Here is a 19,036-nt window from a genome sequence, read left to right on the forward strand (position 1 = left end):
TTTATTTATCTGTTTTAATTATGTTTTTAATTCCTTTTTTAGTAATGTTTTTTTTTCTTAATATTAGTATTTGTCATTCATTTCTTTTGTATTGCTGTTGGTTGTCTGTTTTTATTTGTGCTATTACTCTGTGCAGCACTTTGGGGACCTTGTGTTGGTAAAATGTGCTATACAAATAAAATGGATTGGATTGGATTGGAAGACAGTACTTTGAATGCAACTTCAGTAAACATGCTACATTTCCTGAGGCTGCTATTTCCTGATCATTGTTTAATAAAATTATAATGAGTAAAAGTAATGATTTATGTTACTGCTAACAATGGGTTTGGTATCGAGACTTACACTGCAGTCTTAACCTTGCTGTTCAGTGTTTATTTAAGCCGACTGGACTGCTAAACCTGCCGGCCATTACTGTGACAAAAGAACCATTGTAGTGTGCACCACCAGCGAAGTAAGATATCAAGTAGCCAACGGCCTGAAAACGTTCCAGTACACTGACCCCACAATCCCTGTCCACAAAAGAAAAGTGAACTCTGAGGAAAACTGATGAGGATTGACTGATCCCCAGCTTAGAGTTCTTAGACAAAACCACAAAAAATGACTGTTTTAACATAAGTCACGAATGTTAGGAGAAAATAACGTTCAGTCTGCTGCATGTTTGTCCAGTTAAAATGAGACTGAGGGTATCTAAGAAGAGAAGAGCAGGATCAGTGAAACCAAGATACACACGGCAAAATGCAGACCGTTTACTGGTCATTTAAAAAAATCTCACGCTCAGTTTGTTTGTGGCTGTGAAGGAGGTTTTAAAAATACCTCACATTTAAGAAGTGGTCTAAAAATGATGTAAATATGCAGCTGATGCAAAGATGTAAGATTCAAAGAGGCTATGAGTCCAAAAAAACTACTCATAAGATATGGGAGCAGCTCTTTTTCTTTCCAAGACTGAAAAAATAATAAATCTTTGAATCAATGAAGATAATAAATCAATAAATCTTTAAAACAAATCTTGAATAAATGTCATGTTTTCCTAACAGCCACAGACTGTAAATCACAACCGGAGCAGTAAAATTTATTAACCTGCCTGAGCCACCCACAGTGCACATTGAACTTTGGTAAGGCCCTTTAATGCCACTGCAGTATCCGCCCAGAATACATGTCTGCTTTTTACAGTGTCTGACAAAATACCATGAAGAACTGTGTAGCAGTGATTTAATATAAAGCTTATGTACAAGAACAACTGCTCCAAAGACAAACCATGACCTGACAGTGCTTCAGTAAAATCAAAGCCATGCAGTCTAAGTCACACAGCTATCAAAAAAGTCAGCTCAACATATGTCAAAACACTTACCTCCCTCTGAACAATAACCAGCTATAATGTGAAGAGACAGAGTAATACTCCATGACATGTGCGCAGAGAAAATGCCTCCATGGTCAGCTGTTTTGCCCGCTGGATCAAGCCAGAGATCACTGCGTTTTTGCGTGCTCTTTTTTTCTACCCTCTCAGAGACAATCCCATTACGGCCTTTCTTCTACAGCTAAATCCAGCCAGGCAGAGGTGTTCAAGCATTCTCCAGCCAGTCAGGGCCACAGTCCAACCACTCCTCCCTCCTCTGCGAGTTTAGAGTCAACCCTGCATCAGTCACATCCCAGGCTGAATGAGTGTGCCTCTGTGCAGCCTGGGCTCTGTTCTCCCCTCCCCTTTCCAAGGTAACGTGACTAAGTCCAGCAGGCCGACTGCAGCAGTGGATCAGCAGTCTCAAAACAGTCAGTGTGTCTGACTGTCAGGGACTTGGCTGCACACTGCCTCTCAATGCAGACATTGAGGTCCAGCTCTGCTCAGTACAGAGCTCTAGCACAAAGTTTGCAGAGCAAGCAAGTGCAGGGAAAAAAGCAACATGTTACCTTATCCATGCCGATCCCTGTGCGGGGGAGTGGCCACGGCCTGCCAGGCTGGGTTGGCATTCACTGTTGCTAAGCAGCCAAAGTCCCTCTTTTATGAGGGAATGGATCAGGCGGCTTTTTAGTCAGGGATAAGTGCAAGGGGAGCAGAATGGCAGGAGGCCTAGGTGCAGGAGAATGTTGCAGTATGAGTGTTTTGAATGGTTGCTCTGAACAGGAATCTACAGAGACACTCACGCTCTCCTGGAGGGTGACGTACTTCATAATACTGGTTATTACAGCTGATAACTTCTCCAGAGTCATCCAGTTACAGCGTCACTGTCTGGTGATACAGCCTCATATTGAACACGGATAGAAAACAACAACCTGACACCTGATCCCAACTCCACAGCAGTGAAGTGACACTGAAGTCTAAGACCCCTAAGTCCCGTGCTATTTCTGCTTAATCTAAACAAGGCTTCTGACCCTGGGACGTCCAGCCTAATCTTAACTTTAGACAAGATGTAAATCATGGTAAAGAGTGGGCTTATTATATCCTCACAAGTATAGGTCTAGAGTTCAGTGAAATCTTCTTTACTGGAAGAAGTTATGCAGTCAAAGCTATGGAAACGTATTGCATTCACTTGAAGAAAAAAAAAAACAACTCAGGTTTTTCAGAGTAATTTATTCTTCGGCTTGTTTTTTGTGGTAATTAATTTTGTTTATCTGATTAATATTTTTTTATTGGTTTGTTTTTTGTTATAATTATTTCTGTTATTATGAGTATTTTTTTCTGTTTTCAGATTACTTTTTTCCTGTTTTTCAGAGTAATTTTTTCCTGAAGTATCGAGATACTTAAAAATCCTGTGACAACCTCAACCTGCTGTTTTTCGTGGTAATTTTTTCCTCCTGGTTTTAGGAGTAATTTTTTTTCTTGCTACCGGTCTGTACCGGGTCAATAAAGGTAAGGTATTAGCCACACACAGGGTATGATACCCTTGTTATGTTTTCGACTTTATCCTTATATTTTAAATAAGCCTATTGTTAAAAGTAATACTTAAGGAATAGACAAAGATGTGGCATTAAAAAAATGCATTGCTTCAACATTGGAAAGTCGTTACAAAGTTAAGGATAAGGCATATATGTGCCGAACAGGATCTTTGATCTGTGCAGGACACAGGAGCCACCACACATCCACGGGAGTTGTCTGCAGGTTGGAGGTTCTTGTGGGATTTCTAAGTATCTCGATACTTCAGGAAAAAAAAATTACTCCTAAAAACAGGAGGAAAAAAATACCATGAAAAACAGCAGGTTGAGGTTCTTGTGGGATTTCTAAGTATCTCAATACTTCAGGAAAAAATTACTCCGAAAAACAGGACAAAAGTAATCTGAAAACAGAAAAAAAATTACTCATAAAAACAGAAATAATCATAACAAAAAACAAACCAATAAAGAAATATTAATCAGAAAAACAAAATTAACTACCACAAAAATTACTCATAAAAACAGAAATAATTATAACAAAAAAACCCAATATAATAATTATAACAAAAAACAAACCAATAAAAAAATATTAATCAGAAAAACAAAATTAATTACCACAAAAAAATTACTCATAAAAACAGAAATAATTATAACAAAAAAAACCCAATATAATAATTATTACAAAAAACAAACCGATATAATAATTATAACAAAAAACAAACTAATTAAAAAAAATATTAATCAGAAAAACAAAATTGATTGCCACAAAAAACAAACCGAAGAATAAATTACTCTGAAAAAGCTGAGTTGTTTTTTTTTCTTCAAGTGAATGCAATACGCTTTCGTACAAAGCACATCGGCAGTGGTCTTTAAGTACTGTTATGAACATGAACACAATGTGCAGTTTCAGCAGGGTATTAAAAAAGAACCTTTGAGATTTACAGCAGCTGTTAAAGGAAAGCCTGCTTCAACCTACAAAGCTAATGCTTAAAATGCCAATATGTATATCCATAAAGATCTTACTAAGTTCTCCATTTTATGTTTTTGCTCTGACAACACCTACATGACATGAAAGCCCTTAAACTGGATCCTTAATTTAAAGCTGTATATCTGTGGCCCCTCAGGCAGCCTAGAAATCCTCAAATGGCCTTTTCTTTGCAAGTGTGGCTGGACATATCAATATCATCTAATGAGCAGCTATGAGTATCAGGGGCAGCCTTCAAAAGCCCTGGCACAGAAACGAGCAGGGCAGCAGGTCAAGCTTGGGGGGGATCCCACCCAGAATACCACTGGGACAAGGCTGTCTTCTGTAAAGGACAGTGGAAAAACGCCAATAGACTGAGTCAGAAGAAGAGTGCTGTCTTTCAACAGACAGAATACTTGCAAAATGAAAAAGCTTTCAGAACAAAGCTGGAGCTCAATGCCATCTGGTGTAAAACAGAGGGGCTAAAGAGTCAGACGAACCCACAGCTGAATGTAAAACTGCTTTTCACTCTGTTCATCAAATGCTGGGGCCTTAAACCAGACCTCAACAGTCAGACTAGAGACACAGCTACAGAGGGAGGACCAGAACAACAGCCAACAAGGCCAAAAATCAAAATACTGAAGTATAATTCTAAAGGTTTAATAATATTTTATAGTTATGTCAGAAGAAAGTTTTTTCATTGTTAAGTAGTAAGAGTTTGATTTTAAAGCATAAAGGTCATGTATCAATCCTGCTGGGTGTGTACACATGGGGTTATTCAGCGTTTAGTGATGAAAACAACTGGCTGGACAGCTACACCTGATTGACAGATTATCTCTGTGAGCGGCCTCCACGAACCTGTCAGGTCTATAATTAGATCAGGAGTAAACATAGTATGCAGCTAAATGGTTTAAGACGCAGTCCCCTAAACCATTTGAGGTGTACAGTGAGCCAACTGCTTACTAAGATAAAAAATAGTTTGGTTGAAGGCAATTAAAAGCATTAACGGCGGATGTCAAACGAACAGAACAGCAGGGCTAATATGAACTAGCTGTCAGACTAGCAGCTATAGCATTCAGAAATATTAAAGTCTACAACAGATTCGCTACAACTTCCTTCAATTTTCAAAGTACATGTTATGTGTGTGGAAAAACAAAGAAAAAGACTGACTTACCGCCCGTTAAAAGCGTGTACACCCGTTTGTAAGACGCACTTAGTCACGTAACGTTAAAGATTAAAAATTAACACAGCCTTGACAACCTGTCACGTGAGCAATCACCTGTGGGAGCACGCGACCTCGGGAGGTCCTAATGAGCAATTGGTCAAACCTGGACGTTTTCTCTGGAAGTTTCCAGAAATACTCAACCTCATACGACGAGTGGCCCTGTTAAACAAAAATAAATACCTGACGGGAACGGCCAGAGTTCAAATGGTTTAGCCACAACCACATAATCTCCGCCGAGTGATGCAGAAGTGTTTGCATGAACTTTGACACGATGATGAGTTGGCAGTAGGTTGATGATCAAGATTTTGTAAACAGATGTGTTACTAGTTCTGAACAAATTAACTAAAGTAAAATCTGTCTTTAGACCAACTACTTGAGACCATCAGATTTTATTATTTCAAATCTTAATGTACAATAATTAAATAGTTACATGATTTGAAGTCATATGATGCAGGGAAGCAAATATATATACAATGTAAAAAAGTGCATGGTGTTAACAGACAGAACATATGGGCACATTTGATTTCCCAGATGAGGAAATAGGTGAAAGAATACCTCCTCAAGAGTCAGTGGCTGAGAGATAATGTCTTAATGATCAGGCTTCATTTCACCGTTAGGTGTTTTCAATCAGTAATATCACCAGACTCACAATATATACTTGTATGATTTTGTTTGGCATTTTACATCATCCATTTTATATACGTCTGTGCTTGCTGTGAAAAAATGTTGGAAATTTGTCCTCATTCATGAGACATCTTGAACACATACTGCATACTATATCATCCTTACCTTCAGAAATTAGTTTGTTAAGAAACAGGCAGAAATGGTATGTGTGGGTCCTTATTTGGTGGACCAACACACAGTCAATGTTACCAAGCTAGTAAGTTCTATGTGTTTGTTCACATCAAAAGGGAAACAAGACAGTAAGAAAACAACCTTTGTTTTGTGGTTCCAGGTATTAGTCTTAACAGATCAATTACACAAATAGGTGCAGGACAGTATCACAAACTGATACATCAGGCCACTGAGTGTGTGAGACAGGATGGATGTACCAGACTAGTATAAGACAAGATTACTCTTCCACGTCTGTTTTTAGGCCACAGGGCTGCAGTCCATTAAGTGTGGGTATGAGATGGGGCTCCCTTTCCAAAAGGCAAGTCAATGTGCACACTATCAAAGAGGGGGATGAGGAAGGAGGTAGGAGGAGCAGCAGCATGTGTCTGGGGATGTAGAAGCTGCAGACATAAAGAAAAGTTTTGTTTCCTTTTGGATCCATTGGCAGGCAGATTTATACATGCTCTTCTCCTCCTCTTCCTCTAATCCTTTATCTCTTCTTTCTCATCGGCGTTCTGCTCCCGTTACTTGACACAAGAGGGCCAGCTGAGACCCCCACAGGCAGCAGAGACAATAATGTAAAGGACCACCTGGATAGAGCACAGAAACAAAGTTCACTTCCTGTAACACTGTCACAATGAGACTCACTGGTGCAACACATTGAACATGTCAATATTCACATGATAGTGACAATGTCTCAAAAATCCTGGGAATTTTTTTTTCAGAAAAAGAAAACATCGAAAATGTAGAAAACTATGTGTAAGTTACTCAGGTTTTACAGGATGGCTGTGTCTAAGCATTAGTGGTCATGTGCTTCCAGTGTAAATGTGAAAAGGACTTTTTTAAACCAAGGAACCCCCCCCATTACACCAAATTCACTAAAATTACAAAATTATTGGCTTCTACATACTACAATGTCAAGGAAGGATATTTACAACTCCGTTGTTACTTGAGTACAATGTGTTTAACACAGAGGTGTGAGGCAGTGGTGCTCCCAGTGTGTATATACAAGCCGTACCTCTTGTGCTTTCACAGTGCTGTGATGTGATGTGAAATGACAAACTAGGACATCCATGTTACACCATTTAAGATGCAATGTGCATGTAGAAATGCACAATGATGTTGAAACTTCATTCTGGTGCTGTTGCATAGTTACACTGTTGTGTGCCTTTACTTACCAGGCAAACCAGTGCAATGAGGAAGGTCAGCTTGAGGTTTTTCATACACATAGCTCGTGCCAGGTTACGACTTGTAGTCTTAAATGTGACCGACTAAATATGGAAAAAATACAGTTGTTATGTCAGAGGCATAATATTAAAAAAAACTTACTAAATCAATTTCCAAAGCATGTAATGTTCCAAAGATCATACATCATGCTATGAATACTCACAGAATCAACCAGATTTTCTGTCTTGTCAATCAGTAACTCTAGTTTCTCTCCTCTCTGAGCAACCAAGTCTGTCACATAACACAAAGAAAGTCAAAGTTAACTCCTGAGACACAAAAACTCAAATATCGCAATATTCCTTGATTGATTTTGTGAGACTTTCATTCATTTTATACCAGCTCTGAAAAAAAATGGCCATTGACCAGGAACAACATAACGTGAAAGTAGCAGCAACCATAACATACTGCATTCAATTAACTCCACACACTTTTGATTTAATTAAATGGAAATTTAGATGCACCTCCATCTCAAAGCTCTGTATCTAAAGGAGGTCAAATGGAGCATAACTAGCCTCTATGAGTTAAGTCATGACAAACTCACCTATGTTACGGACCATGATGCCCTTCAGGTCATCCACCTGCATCTGCGTCTCAGTGACACGATCTGACCCTCGTGGGTCTGAGTGATGTTTCTACAAAGAGAAAAAGAAGAAATCAAAAGGAATTATTGTATGTGGTGATAACTAAAGCAGTGTGTGAGCCTGATTTAAAGTTGAAAAATACACAGAGCCTTCACATGTAAGTGTTGCTCATAATCATATAGGACTCACCATCTGAGCAGCCAGTGTAGAGGAGAACTCACTGTTCATGGCGTAAGGCAGGGCTGTTTGCGCTCGGGACCCATATGTTGTCTGGAAGCGCTTCTTGACTTCACTGAGGAAGCTGAATGCACGGGACCTCTCGAAGTCCTTAACAGAAGGAAAAAGAAGTTTTGAGTGTCAATCCCTCGGTCCCAGTATGACAAATAAACCAAAAACAGCTGCTTAAACACTTACATCATCCGTGATACACAGGTATATGATTCTGTCGTGGCAGATGTAATGAAAAAGATAGCTGAAAGAGAAGAAAAAAAAAACTACTATTCAATCCAGGTGGAAAGCATACAGTATCATAGAGCACACAACATGTAAAGGAAATGTTTATAGATGAATTAACAACATATAAAATGCAGTTTAATGGGCTTTCATTCTGTGACACTATGACCCTCTCACTTGTTTACTGCTGAGATCTTTGAACTAGGACACATTGTCTTGTGCCTTTTGGCATGTGACACCTCTTCATGGTATAAGGTTACATTGTTAGTCTGAACTTTACGTCAAGTGGAGCCAATTCTGTGTACTTATCTGAAATATTCATTATAAGAGGAGTCATAAAGTCTTGAATGCATCTTAAGAATAACTTGATCTTTTATACATAAAAATCCCATAAATAAATGTGTTTTCTATGGGAAAATACGGCAAACTTAAAAAGATTGTTTTTTTATGTTTTGAAGTGTTTTTGTTTGAGAGTATCTAGTTCTTTAAAACAAACAATTTAAAAGCAAGTAAGTTGAAAAAGCTGCAAATCTGCTTGACCATCTAAAGCTTTGAGTTTGTGGATTATAAGCCAAGAAAATCAAAAGAGTTTATTGTTTTGATGTGACTTTTCACTAAAAAATGTAATGCTCCTGGACAAGTAAAGTTCTGTTTTTTTAGTTGGGCTGATCTACACACAAGTAATTGCTCTTAGTCTAAACTATTGCACCACTTCACAGGGTGAAGTGGAAAACTTTAACATTCGGCATATGAGATGATTGTTTCTAAAAAATTAAACTAAAACATAAGAACACATTTATATTCTGAACCAAAAAAAAAGACATGATAATCAATAGGCACAAGTCTGTCTCAGCTTTCAATAAACCAGACAAATATATTTCTCTGAGTGAAAAGGTAATATATCACCTTTTCACTCTACTCTTGTTCATGTTTTGGGTTGTGATGCTGAATACAATAATCACTTGTATTAAGTAGTAAAGTGTGCCCTATTTTTAATCTAGGTCGGTCATGCAGACCCATGCAGCCAGGGGTGGTTGACACTGACCCAAATGTGTGTGTGTGTGTGTGTGTGTGTGTGTGTGTGTGTGTGTGTGTGTGTGTGTGTGTGTGTGTGTGTGTGTGTGTGAGGGAGAGAGAGACTTGCCTTCCATGGCTGTAGGTCAGTTTGTTGTTTTCTGATGGGATTTTGGCCAGAATCTGTTCAGTGACCTCCAGGAAGTTGCCGCCACACCACGCATGCTTTGCCAGGATGGTGGTCCCACGAGCCACCACAGCAAAAAGAATTGCCATAGCAACAGCAGATGTTTTAGCTTTTCACTCACTGAAAACCCACAGAGAAGACAAAAACATGTCACTGACAGAGCTTATGATATGACAAAGACGCTTGAACATGACAGACTACATTGGCAGATGATGGTACGTCTGGCTCGATTCGAATAATGCGGTGAGGATGTTCCAATAGTATCCACACATACAGCATAACGGTCTCTGGTAAAAACACCCAGTTGTCACGGGACGTGAAAACGAAGCCAGATTAACGGTTGCTGTACAGCAGGCTAGCTTGTAGGCTAATAATGTTGTTAACCAAATTTCACAACAACGAGAGTTGTTAATGTACGGGCTGACGTTTCGTTAAAATTTAATTTATTATCTTAAGCAACGCAGTTATGGGAAAAAAGGTTATTTACGAAATAAATTTAAATACCTCGGTGTGTCAGCGGTGCTCAAAGTAGCTCATTTGGCACAAATTCCAACATCTGAAGAGATTCCCTCTGCTAGCAAGCTAGCTAATCCTTTTCGAGTGACTTCTGCTTTGCAAATAACCCAAGACCGGAAATAAATTCACTTGCTCTCTGGGTAATGTAGTTCTTAACACAGTCCCTCGCGTTGGCGCCTATGTGTAATGTTTCATTTTGAACTACATTTTTTAACTTCCTGTCATTTAGTGTTTTCGTCACATGTTTTTGTCAGGTTTCCATACGTCATGGTAAAGCGGCGGAGCACTGAGGAATGTAGCCCACATGTGTGTCTTGCAGGTAACAGAAGAAACATAAATGATATTTCACACATTTGAAAATCAGTTGAAAAAGTCAAGAACAATGTATCTTACATTTCCCTTTACCATCCAAAACAAAAGAATTATTTGATGATTATTTATTATGAACAGTGTTTATCATCCTGCCAAGCTGCTTGATGCACGTTATAAATACAATTAATTCTCCCTTTTCGAAAATAAATTCAAAAATTCGAAAATCAAAACATGTCTTTTCCCATGCCAAACTGCGATGACATGCTGCATATATATATATATATATATATATATATATATATATATATATATATATATATATATATATATATATATATATATATATATATATATATATATATATATATATTTATATATATATATATATAAGCATGTCTCTGGGTAATTTGTTGTCATTTGTAATGTGCTATAGGCTCTATTGGCATTTCATATGCTTTCCAGATTATTATTATTATTATTATTTAATTTATTTATTTATCTATTGATGAAATAAAAAGCTAAGGGAAAACCTGGAAGTCAGTGAATCAAGAGCAGCCTTAGAATCTTTTAAATTTCTTTTAAATGAATAAAAAAAATGTGGTTGTGATGAAAAATAAGCCATTGAGGTCTGTGGCCAATTTTTTAAAGAATATTCACTGACTGAAATGGCTAGAAGTACAGTCGATTTGAATACTTCCGAGTTAAAGTTAAAATAAAACGTGGATGGGCTAGCCCTTTTGCCTGTCAGACAGCGTCGAGGAAGCACTGAACCCTGTGTTCCATATTGACGGACACTGAGAATGTGAAGCATGGCCGGAGAAGGAGAAAAGAAAGCTGTCTTGGAAATGGTGAGTTTTTAAATGGTTTGTGCTAATGCAGTTTAGAGCGTCATATATTCATCATTGTTTAGGTTGTTTGTTAAAAACATATTCAGGGTAGTGATAGCTTTTTGACCACATATTAGTCCCTCGTGAAGGTAGCTTAGCCTCACCGGCTAGCACAACACTGTTCCACGTGAAACTCAATTCAATTAACGAGCTCTACTCTCTGTTGTAATCTGGTTGATGAACTCATGAAAGGCCTGATAGAAAGCTGAGGTGAACACCATAGTCGGATTCATTCACCTGATTTACTCTATGCAGTTGCTTGATGGTTTTACCATCAACACATGAGGGCAGCAGCATTCAGGCAGACAGGAGTGTTGTCGTGTGCTGATAAAGATGTCTAACTGTTGCTCACCCTATCTCTGAGAAAGAAGCATATAAAGTGTTGGCAGTAAAACAGTTTCCTCTCAAAGTAAATCAGACCTCTCTTACTGATCTTTTTTTTAATTTTTTTTTTTTTTTTAAATGAAGTCTCTTTGAAGACTTGATGTGGTGTTTGATATCTGCGTGCATTGTGTTTTAGGTCCAGGCAGATGGTGCTGATGAGGGATGTGTGACATTTGTGCTGAATGATGAAGACCATACACTGGGCAACTCCCTCAGATACATGATTATGAAGAGGTCAGTGCTATGTTGTCTCCATAAACCTCAGAAGGAGCAGACCATCTTTTCCTCAAGGCTCTTTAATACATTTCCTACAGTTTCAATAATCATGTCCAAAAAGGCCGCTCAGCCCTAAGCTCATTCCTCTCCTAGTGTTTTCCTTCTCCATCTGTAAATGTCTGCAGGGACCGGTTGAGATTGAAAAGCGTACTAATGCTAACACATCTCCACCCGTTTAGTCTAAACATTGGTCTCAGATGTTGCTTTCATTCTTCTGTTTCCATCAGCGGTGATGTGGAGTTCTGCGGCTACACCATCACCCATCCCTCTGAGAGTAAGATCAACTTTCGCATTCAGACCCGAGGTGAGAGGCGCTGTTTGAATCTAACTTAGTTCATCTGTGTATTCATGCATTTAAGCAGCAGCAGAGTGCACATTCTGGGAAAGTTATTTGAAGGAAAAAAACATGCTGATTGGAGTCGGGTGATTTTAATTTATCCAATCAAAAAGAAGAAAAGCTGGTGACTGTGGGTCACTCATTTTCACTTGCAACATCTCCTCTTTGCTATGTTGACAGAAAAGGCTCACAACAATCTGTTATCAGCTTTGCAAAATTAGTTTTCAAAGACCAGCAGCTACATCACGTGAAAGACTGAGAAAACAACTTGTTTTTGTTGTTTAAACTTAGTTTTAGCTGCCAGTAGGATTTTTCATCATAGTTTTATTGCAGTAAGACAAAATTACCTTTGAGGCACCAGGAAAATCCCTGGTTTCAACTGTGTTTTCACATGTTGGGCTTTATTTTTGTCTTTGTAGTTTATGTATACTTCCATGACGAAAGTGTAAATTCATGTCCATAGGGAAAAGAGATTAAACGAACAATCATTTGAATTCATATGTAATTAGTATTGCATTTTTTATTAATATAGATGCTCAAATATAGATGTGGTTATGATCAATGATTTGTTGAATGAATGTCAGACAGATCTTAGATGTTCTGATATCACTTAAATTGATTGATCCTTTTTCATCAAACCAGAAATGTTTCTCATAAAAGTTCTTTGTGGGTTGAAATATAAGATGTTGTTTTTGGGGACATTCTGTCTTATTGCATTCTTCTGTGAGGGTTTAAAATAATTTGCTTCTTTGATCTGTGATCCAGAGAAAATGGAAACAATTTAACAGATAATTTGAAGATGTCCAGAAGTCTTTATTGCATTTTGCTGTCCTCTTGTTACCCTGTGAGCCCTCTCAGAGCCACTAACATCATGAGTGATGATGCTGGAGTAATACAGGCTGATAGCTCAGGACATATTGTTTCAGATGCTCTGTGCCTGTTCCTTGGTTTTAGATGGACTTCCAGCAACAGAGCCGCTGCGGAGGGGCCTGAATGAGCTCATGGATGTTTGTCAGCATGTGCTCAACACCTTCCAGGTAAAACTCACCATCTCTTTGATTCACTTACCTCTGGTCTCCTAATAACTACAATAAAGCAGTGATGGTTCAGTATTGATGTCTGGCCAACCTTTTCACGAGTTCATTAAGACAGACAGATCTCAGCAGGATTGGAGTCACTACTCAAAACACACTCAGTAGAAGTAGAATGAAAGAGAAAGACTTTCACCTAGTTTGTTGAAAACTTATGAATCTGAGAAATATTAAAATGTCAGAATTTGAAGTTTAGAGGCCCACTCAGGTAGCTACTGAGCAAACTGCTGCATTAATCATGTCAAATTGTGAGTCAGAGGCAGAGAGTGTTTTCTGATGTCTAAACAGGATGTCACAATTCAGTCTTAATGGTTTAAAAATGCCATATCAATAACTGCCCCATCATGCACCCCTTCAATCCCTGATGGGTATTGTAGTTCATTTCAAGTACAAAAAATCCCCAGTTTTGGTTCAACATGGTAAGTATTTATTTCTGTGGTGTGCTCTTAAATGAAAAAGATGTGTCATTGTGACCATTTGGAAACAGCGCTGAAACTCCATCTTACCGTTAATCGAATAAATGTGTCAAATGCAAAAACAACAACTATCACTTTTGGTCACTAAGTTGTTTGTTTGGTTAGACAATGTGTCGAAGACGAAAAAGCTCCAGTATGTTTCCAATGGGTGGGAAAGTAACCATGATAAAGCACTTGGCCATTTGAGTATGTTCTGCTGTGACTGAAGCGCACCAGTGACACCCCAAACATAAACATACTTAACTCCTAATGTTAAGCCCTGAGCTTTGGACTTTTCCTCTGATCTAATTAAAAAAACAGGTTTTCAATGTAAATAGTTACAGACTAGTTTGAATAAACCTGTTTTTTAACTAAGGAAGTCTCCTAATAAAAGAAGAAACTAAAAGTGTTACCTTGAATCAAGCCCCATGCGTTTGATGTCATATTTACTTATAGTCCTGCATTCGAAAAAGAAGAAAGGACTTCTCTGAAAAGAGTCTGTGTGAAAACTTGACATGATGTGTTAAGTGTAGGGCTGCGAATGATGATTATTTTTGATGTTGACGAATCTACCAATTATTTTTCAGATTAGTCTATTAATCACGATTATTTTGTGTATATACCTAGTTTGGACGGCATTTTACCTCAGTTGTTAAAGAGTGCATGCCCATGAGATTTAACCTGAAGACCAACATGATAAGTTTATCAATTATTGTTGGTTGTTTAAAACACAAAATGGTCAATAACTGAGTATAAATACTCCACAGGGTATTAATGCTTTACTTCCCATAGTTGCTGTTCTATGTAAGAGCTTTAGCAGTAAAGTCAGTTAATATATTTGGGTTAAGTCGTACACTTTAGTTAAACTATATTGACGGTATTTCCAGAGAGAACTATATACATCTAACTCTGATCTGTGTTTCTCTGATTAGGTTTAAATATTTTTTCCTACAAGACCACATATCTGTGGCCAACATCTGTTAAATGTGCTTTCCTAGTTTTCATTGAATCGAGTTTGATGTAGGTTCTGGCCTCTGATTGGTCATCTCTGTGTCATGTGAGCAGGTAACAAGGAAGTGCAGTTTTTGTTAAACTGGTGCAGTGTGAGTTCAGTGAGTTCCACTGATACATGACCTCTCTTTTAAAAAAGTTTTGACACTAGTTTGTGACTCAAATTCTGAAGAACTGTTTACAACGGAGAGCAAGGAAGAGGCGAGGGAAATTCTCTTTCTCTAAATCATGTTATCAGGCACTAAACACCAGAGGCCTGTGCTACAGGCTAAATTTTCTATTATCAAGTAACTTCAGGCGTCACCCAGGATTTCCTGTCCTACAACGCTAGTTCACTTCCTACCGAGATAAATCACCATGGTGACATGTGCTGAGTGGCTAACCTGCTCTGGAGCAGGTTAGGTTTTGGATAAGAGATGGAGTATAAAAGCACCAACTCCTGACCAGTCACCTCTCTTTTAATTCCCCTTCCCCTGCTTTGAAGGTCCTGCCAGCACTGGTGTCTGGATCATGAGGAGCGCTTCAACAAAAAAGTGTTTTTAGAGTAAGATTCAATCATTTTGTCCCTGATGCCCCTGATGACATCTTGTAGGAAAATGGCACAACTGCAGAAACATGAATTTGTGGAAGGCACAACTACTCGTGCCTTTGGGCTGAGGAATTAATATTCCAACACTAAAAGCACTCACACAGGGGGGTCTGAGCATCAAAACCTCTCAGTGGAAAATATAAACCAAAGGAAGGGCACTGAGGTGCCTGAGGAGGCACTGTGCCACAATAAAGTGAAACTGAGTTGTTTTGATGTTCTCTGTTTATATTGTCCGATGAATTAAGATTGTACAATCTCACAGATTTACACATTTACAGATTCAGCAGTTTTCTGGCAGCATTCCTTCCTGGCTCTTGCTGCAGCAGTGTTGCTTTTGGCCTGGATGACGAGTTTGAATGCTTTGTATTTTTGAAGTATCACTGCTCATTCAGGGTAAAGCAGGGTGTCCCCTGTTTCTCCATGTTTGTGATTGTTCAGCTGCTGCAAGTACCACCCTTTTTATGTGAGCTTGCACTGATCAAGTCTGGAAAACCCCGGATCCACTTGCTGAGTTGATATCCAGCTTTGAAGTGTTGCTTATCAGGATTGTGAATGTCTGGTTAAGTCAATCCAGAGAACAGAGAGAGATCCTGTATATGTTAATCCTCCTTAGGTAGTAGTAAAGGCCCTGGGAGCTGTCAGGCTGTCCAAGCTAGAGATGCAGTGCCTCCATCAGTGCACAGTGCTGTCGGTGCCTCAGAGATAATTCCTCATTAATGATCCACATGTATGAATTTATCAATATTTTTCCATAAGAGTATCGAATGACACAGCACCTCATGCAGTGAACTGAAGTTATGATGAGTATTTACCGCCTGGCATTTGATTTTACTGTGACAACAACAATAGAAAACAATTGATAACATGATGCGTCGACTATTTTAGTTCTGGATTTATGAATTTTCATAGTTCACATCATCGATTATGTCAACTAATCATTGCAGCACTCATAAAGTGGTACACATGGGTCACACATCCCTAGTCAAATTTGTCCCTTTTACAGGCAGCTCACAAATCCATATTTTCTGTTAAATTAACCTTTTAAACTCGAACAGATCCTTGGCAGTAGCGAACGTCTCAGTTGTGAGCAAGGCATAGTCTTTTGCCAGCTGTCAGCAGCTTTGCCATTCTAAAAAGTCCCACGAGTAGGAAAAGCAAGCAACCATAATTTCCACACAAGGATTTTATTTCCCTGTGGGACAGGAAGAACCTTGGATTCGCTGCTTGGCTGACGATATGAGCACCCTGCCGAAAGGGAAATCATCCAGCATTGATTTAATTTATAGTTCCCACACTGTCACAACTCTACTTCTAACTACACGTCCTTTTATTTTGTTCCAGGCGAGAGTTGGTGAATACAAAGAGGGGCAAGAGCAACCCATGGAATGAAGAGCAGGACGTATGTGTGCCAGTGAGGCCGTTGAGACACAGTTTCCAAACACCAGCTGTGAAAACATGAGAGAAATATCTCACTTCATGGATATACACTCGTTGGCGGGATTTGTACAGTTTTTTATTGTTTTGTGTTAAATTGATGTTTCATTAAAGTGTGTATACAATGTGAACCAGTCCTGTGTTGATCATTCCCAAATCTCTGAAAAGATAAGTAACAGACATTCAAGACATTCAGCTTGGCAAACACAACTTTCATTTCCTTCTCCTTTTTTAATGTCATTGGAAGACTTCTAGAGAAAACGCACTGCCTTTATTCCTACAACAACTCCTATAACTTTGTTTGAAGGATGTCCAAACCTAAGGAGATCACTCTCAAGCACCAAATTGCTCTCATCTGTCATCTCAAGCTGCACTTGAAGATTAAAAGAAGAAAGGAGTGTAATCTAGAAAGTCTTTATTAGCGGAGGAATGTGGTGTGAGGGGCTTCGTACAGTGCCAGGAAGATGGAGAGGAAAGATGAGGGGAGTCAAGTGTAAATAATGAGGTTCAAGTTATTTGAGGTCAGTCGTCTCTCTGTCAGTCACATGCTCCTGCTTTGCCACGTCAGTGATTATGAGCACAGTGTTGGAAAGAAACAGACCTTTACCTTCACTCTAATTTAACTAACTACAGAATGGGTTCATTACGGCTAATAGGGTTTCTTCAAGAGTGCAAAAAGAGGCTTTTGTGTGCTATGAAACTGGTTGCTTGGTTTTAATTGGGGGCTTATTGGGAGTAGTGAACCTCATAAAGGTACGTGTGGCAGAGGCTCAGAGAAATCAGATCATCCCAAGCACAGCAACATGTTTCCAAAGGAGCTGCCATGTTTACTTTCAGTGTCTGAAGAAAGGGAGACATTGTGATCTTTTGAGGAAAACAAAATCTGAAAGCACAAGGTTTAAATACTTGTGTGCAGAAAGTGATTTATCCACAGTGGCAGAGAAACTGAAGCCCCACTGCGATTAAATTAACCAGGGATAATTTTGAGTATTGCGCCATGCCTGATGTTTGTTTTCCAAATGGTCCCCTGCCGTGAAGCACAGAGTTTATTTTGTGAATGATTAAGTACTAGCTCATAATAGTTTATTTGAAACACATGATAACTCTTAATTGTATGTTTGGTTCCCTAAGTTGAAGGAAAAATCAATTAGTGAGTTTCAAAAAGTTTTTCCTTTTCTGCAGAATTTTTCATTTTAGTACGTAACAACTGTTGTCAATGTCATTGTTTCATCAAAATCATGCATCAGTTTTTAGTTTTTAGTAAAAATACTTTAAAGCTACTTTTCATTGGATGTGTGTCTGTGTCATACCTGTTAACAAATTTGATTATCCTGTATGTTATATTAAACTGGGCTCAGTACTATGAATAAAGTACACATGTATTAAGCTGTTCTGGGGAACCTGACTGAGCTGAGGGATTGTGTGTGATCGTCAGAGCAACTCCAGAGGTGAGTCTTCCTCTGTCCTGAGGAGCTAGAAGTGAATGCTGAGTGAACCTGTGTGCAGTTTGAGAGAGCTGCTGTGGATGAACATGTTAATTTCTGACGGAAAGATAAAATCTTTGACCCAAAGACAACATGCGTAAAAATTGAAATATTTAGGAATAGTTACTTGAAAAGACAAAAAATTGCCCAATCAACCGAAAATGTAATGGACCCCCAGCAGTACCTCCGCTGACCCCCTAGGGGCCGCTGACCCCCTGTTGAAAACCTCTGCTTTAGTACATGTGAAGCACACTCCTCCTCTGCTTCCCTTTGACCAGCTCATGTTCTCCTCTTGGTGGAAATCTGCATGTTTTCCAAGAGAGTGTAACTGCTCTCAGCTGGATTTGGTCTGATGACTCTAGTGACAGGCATTTGACATAACCATACATAAATATCAGACCTTCTGCTGATGCTTGAAATTGTTTTTAAGGGTAATTTCCAGTCGCCTGTAATAAACTTAGACTGTTTCATAACCAGCTGAAAACCCCCCCACAGCGGCTCTGATGCAGCGTACGTTTGACCCCAGGACCACTGTGCAGATTGATTGCAGCCAGTTTATGTGGTTTATGAGTTGTTTAAAAAAAAAAAAAAAAACTACACATGGCTGTCTCTGGCAGTGCTAATGGTCTGAACCATTGGCGAGAATCTCAGAAGCAGGCCTCTCTGAGTCACTCTGAAACCAGTTGAGAAAATAAAGTTGCCACTTTGTGAGAGTTCCTCCACCCTGTGAGACTCGAGGCCACTTCCAGGAAACAAGTTACCCAGTAAAGGAGAGAAACCAAAAGAGGTTTTCAAAAATTTTCACGGTAATCAATGTTAAAGATCTTTCTGATAATTCACCTACAGTTATTCTGGAAACTCACTTCTTGGAACTGGCTCTGGAAACAAACGGTGTCTTGGAGGTCATTTGAAA

At 38.8% G+C, this 19,036-nt stretch overlaps 3 protein-coding genes across 4 annotated transcripts in view; 1 reads left to right on the forward strand and 2 right to left on the reverse strand.

The window, feature by feature from the left end:
• mtus1a (microtubule associated tumor suppressor 1a) overlaps window positions 1-5,131 on the reverse strand; it is a 32,450-nt gene extending 27,319 nt beyond the window's left edge. The window contains exon 1 of one of the 2 annotated variants that reach the window (XM_074673790.1): window positions 1,349-1,842. The gene's annotated coding sequence lies outside the window, so the exon portion shown is untranslated. Of the gene's footprint in view, window positions 1-1,348; window positions 1,843-5,000 lie in introns of those variants that run through there. The other variant, XM_074673789.1, reaches the window with a different exon arrangement.
• Window positions 5,132-5,450: 319 nt separating this feature from the next.
• On the reverse strand, window positions 5,451-9,990 carry sybl1 (synaptobrevin-like 1). Its single transcript, XM_074674231.1, has 8 exons — window positions 9,852-9,990; window positions 9,291-9,467; window positions 8,108-8,165; window positions 7,883-8,020; window positions 7,654-7,744; window positions 7,276-7,343; window positions 7,064-7,156; window positions 5,451-6,475 (listed from the first exon to the last, which is right to left on the reverse strand). Exons 2-8 carry the CDS (start codon window positions 9,434-9,436, stop codon window positions 6,410-6,412), a joined length of 660 nt encoding a protein of 219 aa, XP_074530332.1. The 5' UTR covers window positions 9,437-9,467; window positions 9,852-9,990; the 3' UTR covers window positions 5,451-6,409.
• Window positions 9,991-10,908: 918 nt separating this feature from the next.
• On the forward strand, window positions 10,909-16,774 carry polr1d (RNA polymerase I and III subunit D). The gene is made up of 5 exons (XM_074674298.1): window positions 10,909-11,023; window positions 11,583-11,680; window positions 11,950-12,026; window positions 13,014-13,096; window positions 16,547-16,774. The coding sequence occupies exons 1-5, from the start codon at window positions 10,985-10,987 to the stop codon at window positions 16,592-16,594; spliced, it is 345 nt and encodes a 114-aa protein (XP_074530399.1). The 5' UTR covers window positions 10,909-10,984; the 3' UTR covers window positions 16,595-16,774.
• Window positions 16,775-19,036: the final 2,262 nt, after the last annotated feature.

This window comes from Halichoeres trimaculatus, unplaced genomic scaffold (genome assembly GCF_033239565.1).
Source record: "Halichoeres trimaculatus isolate MK-OKI-2021-1 unplaced genomic scaffold, fHalTri1.1 fHalTri1_scaffold_7, whole genome shotgun sequence".
Classification (NCBI taxonomy): domain Eukaryota; kingdom Metazoa; phylum Chordata; class Actinopteri; order Labriformes; family Labridae; genus Halichoeres; species Halichoeres trimaculatus.

Excerpts from the sequence above, each read along its gene's own strand:
- sybl1 (XM_074674231.1), bottom strand. The coding sequence starts at position 9,436 with ATGGCAATTCTTTTTGCTGTGGTGGCTCGTGGGACCACCATCCTGGCA. Across the intron at positions 7,344-7,653 it reads CATCATGGTCCGTAACATAG|ACTTGGTTGCTCAGAGAGGA; the intron begins GTGAGTTTGTCA and ends GTTATGTGACAG. Across the intron at positions 7,157-7,275 it reads CAGAAAATCTGGTTGATTCT|TCGGTCACATTTAAGACTAC; the intron begins GTGAGTATTCAT and ends TTCCATATTTAG.
- polr1d (XM_074674298.1), top strand. The coding sequence starts at position 10,985 with ATGGCCGGAGAAGGAGAAAAGAAAGCTGTCTTGGAAATG. Across the intron at positions 11,024-11,582 it reads AGAAAGCTGTCTTGGAAATG|GTCCAGGCAGATGGTGCTGA; the intron begins GTGAGTTTTTAA and ends ATTGTGTTTTAG. Across the intron at positions 12,027-13,013 it reads CTTTCGCATTCAGACCCGAG|ATGGACTTCCAGCAACAGAG; the intron begins GTGAGAGGCGCT and ends CCTTGGTTTTAG.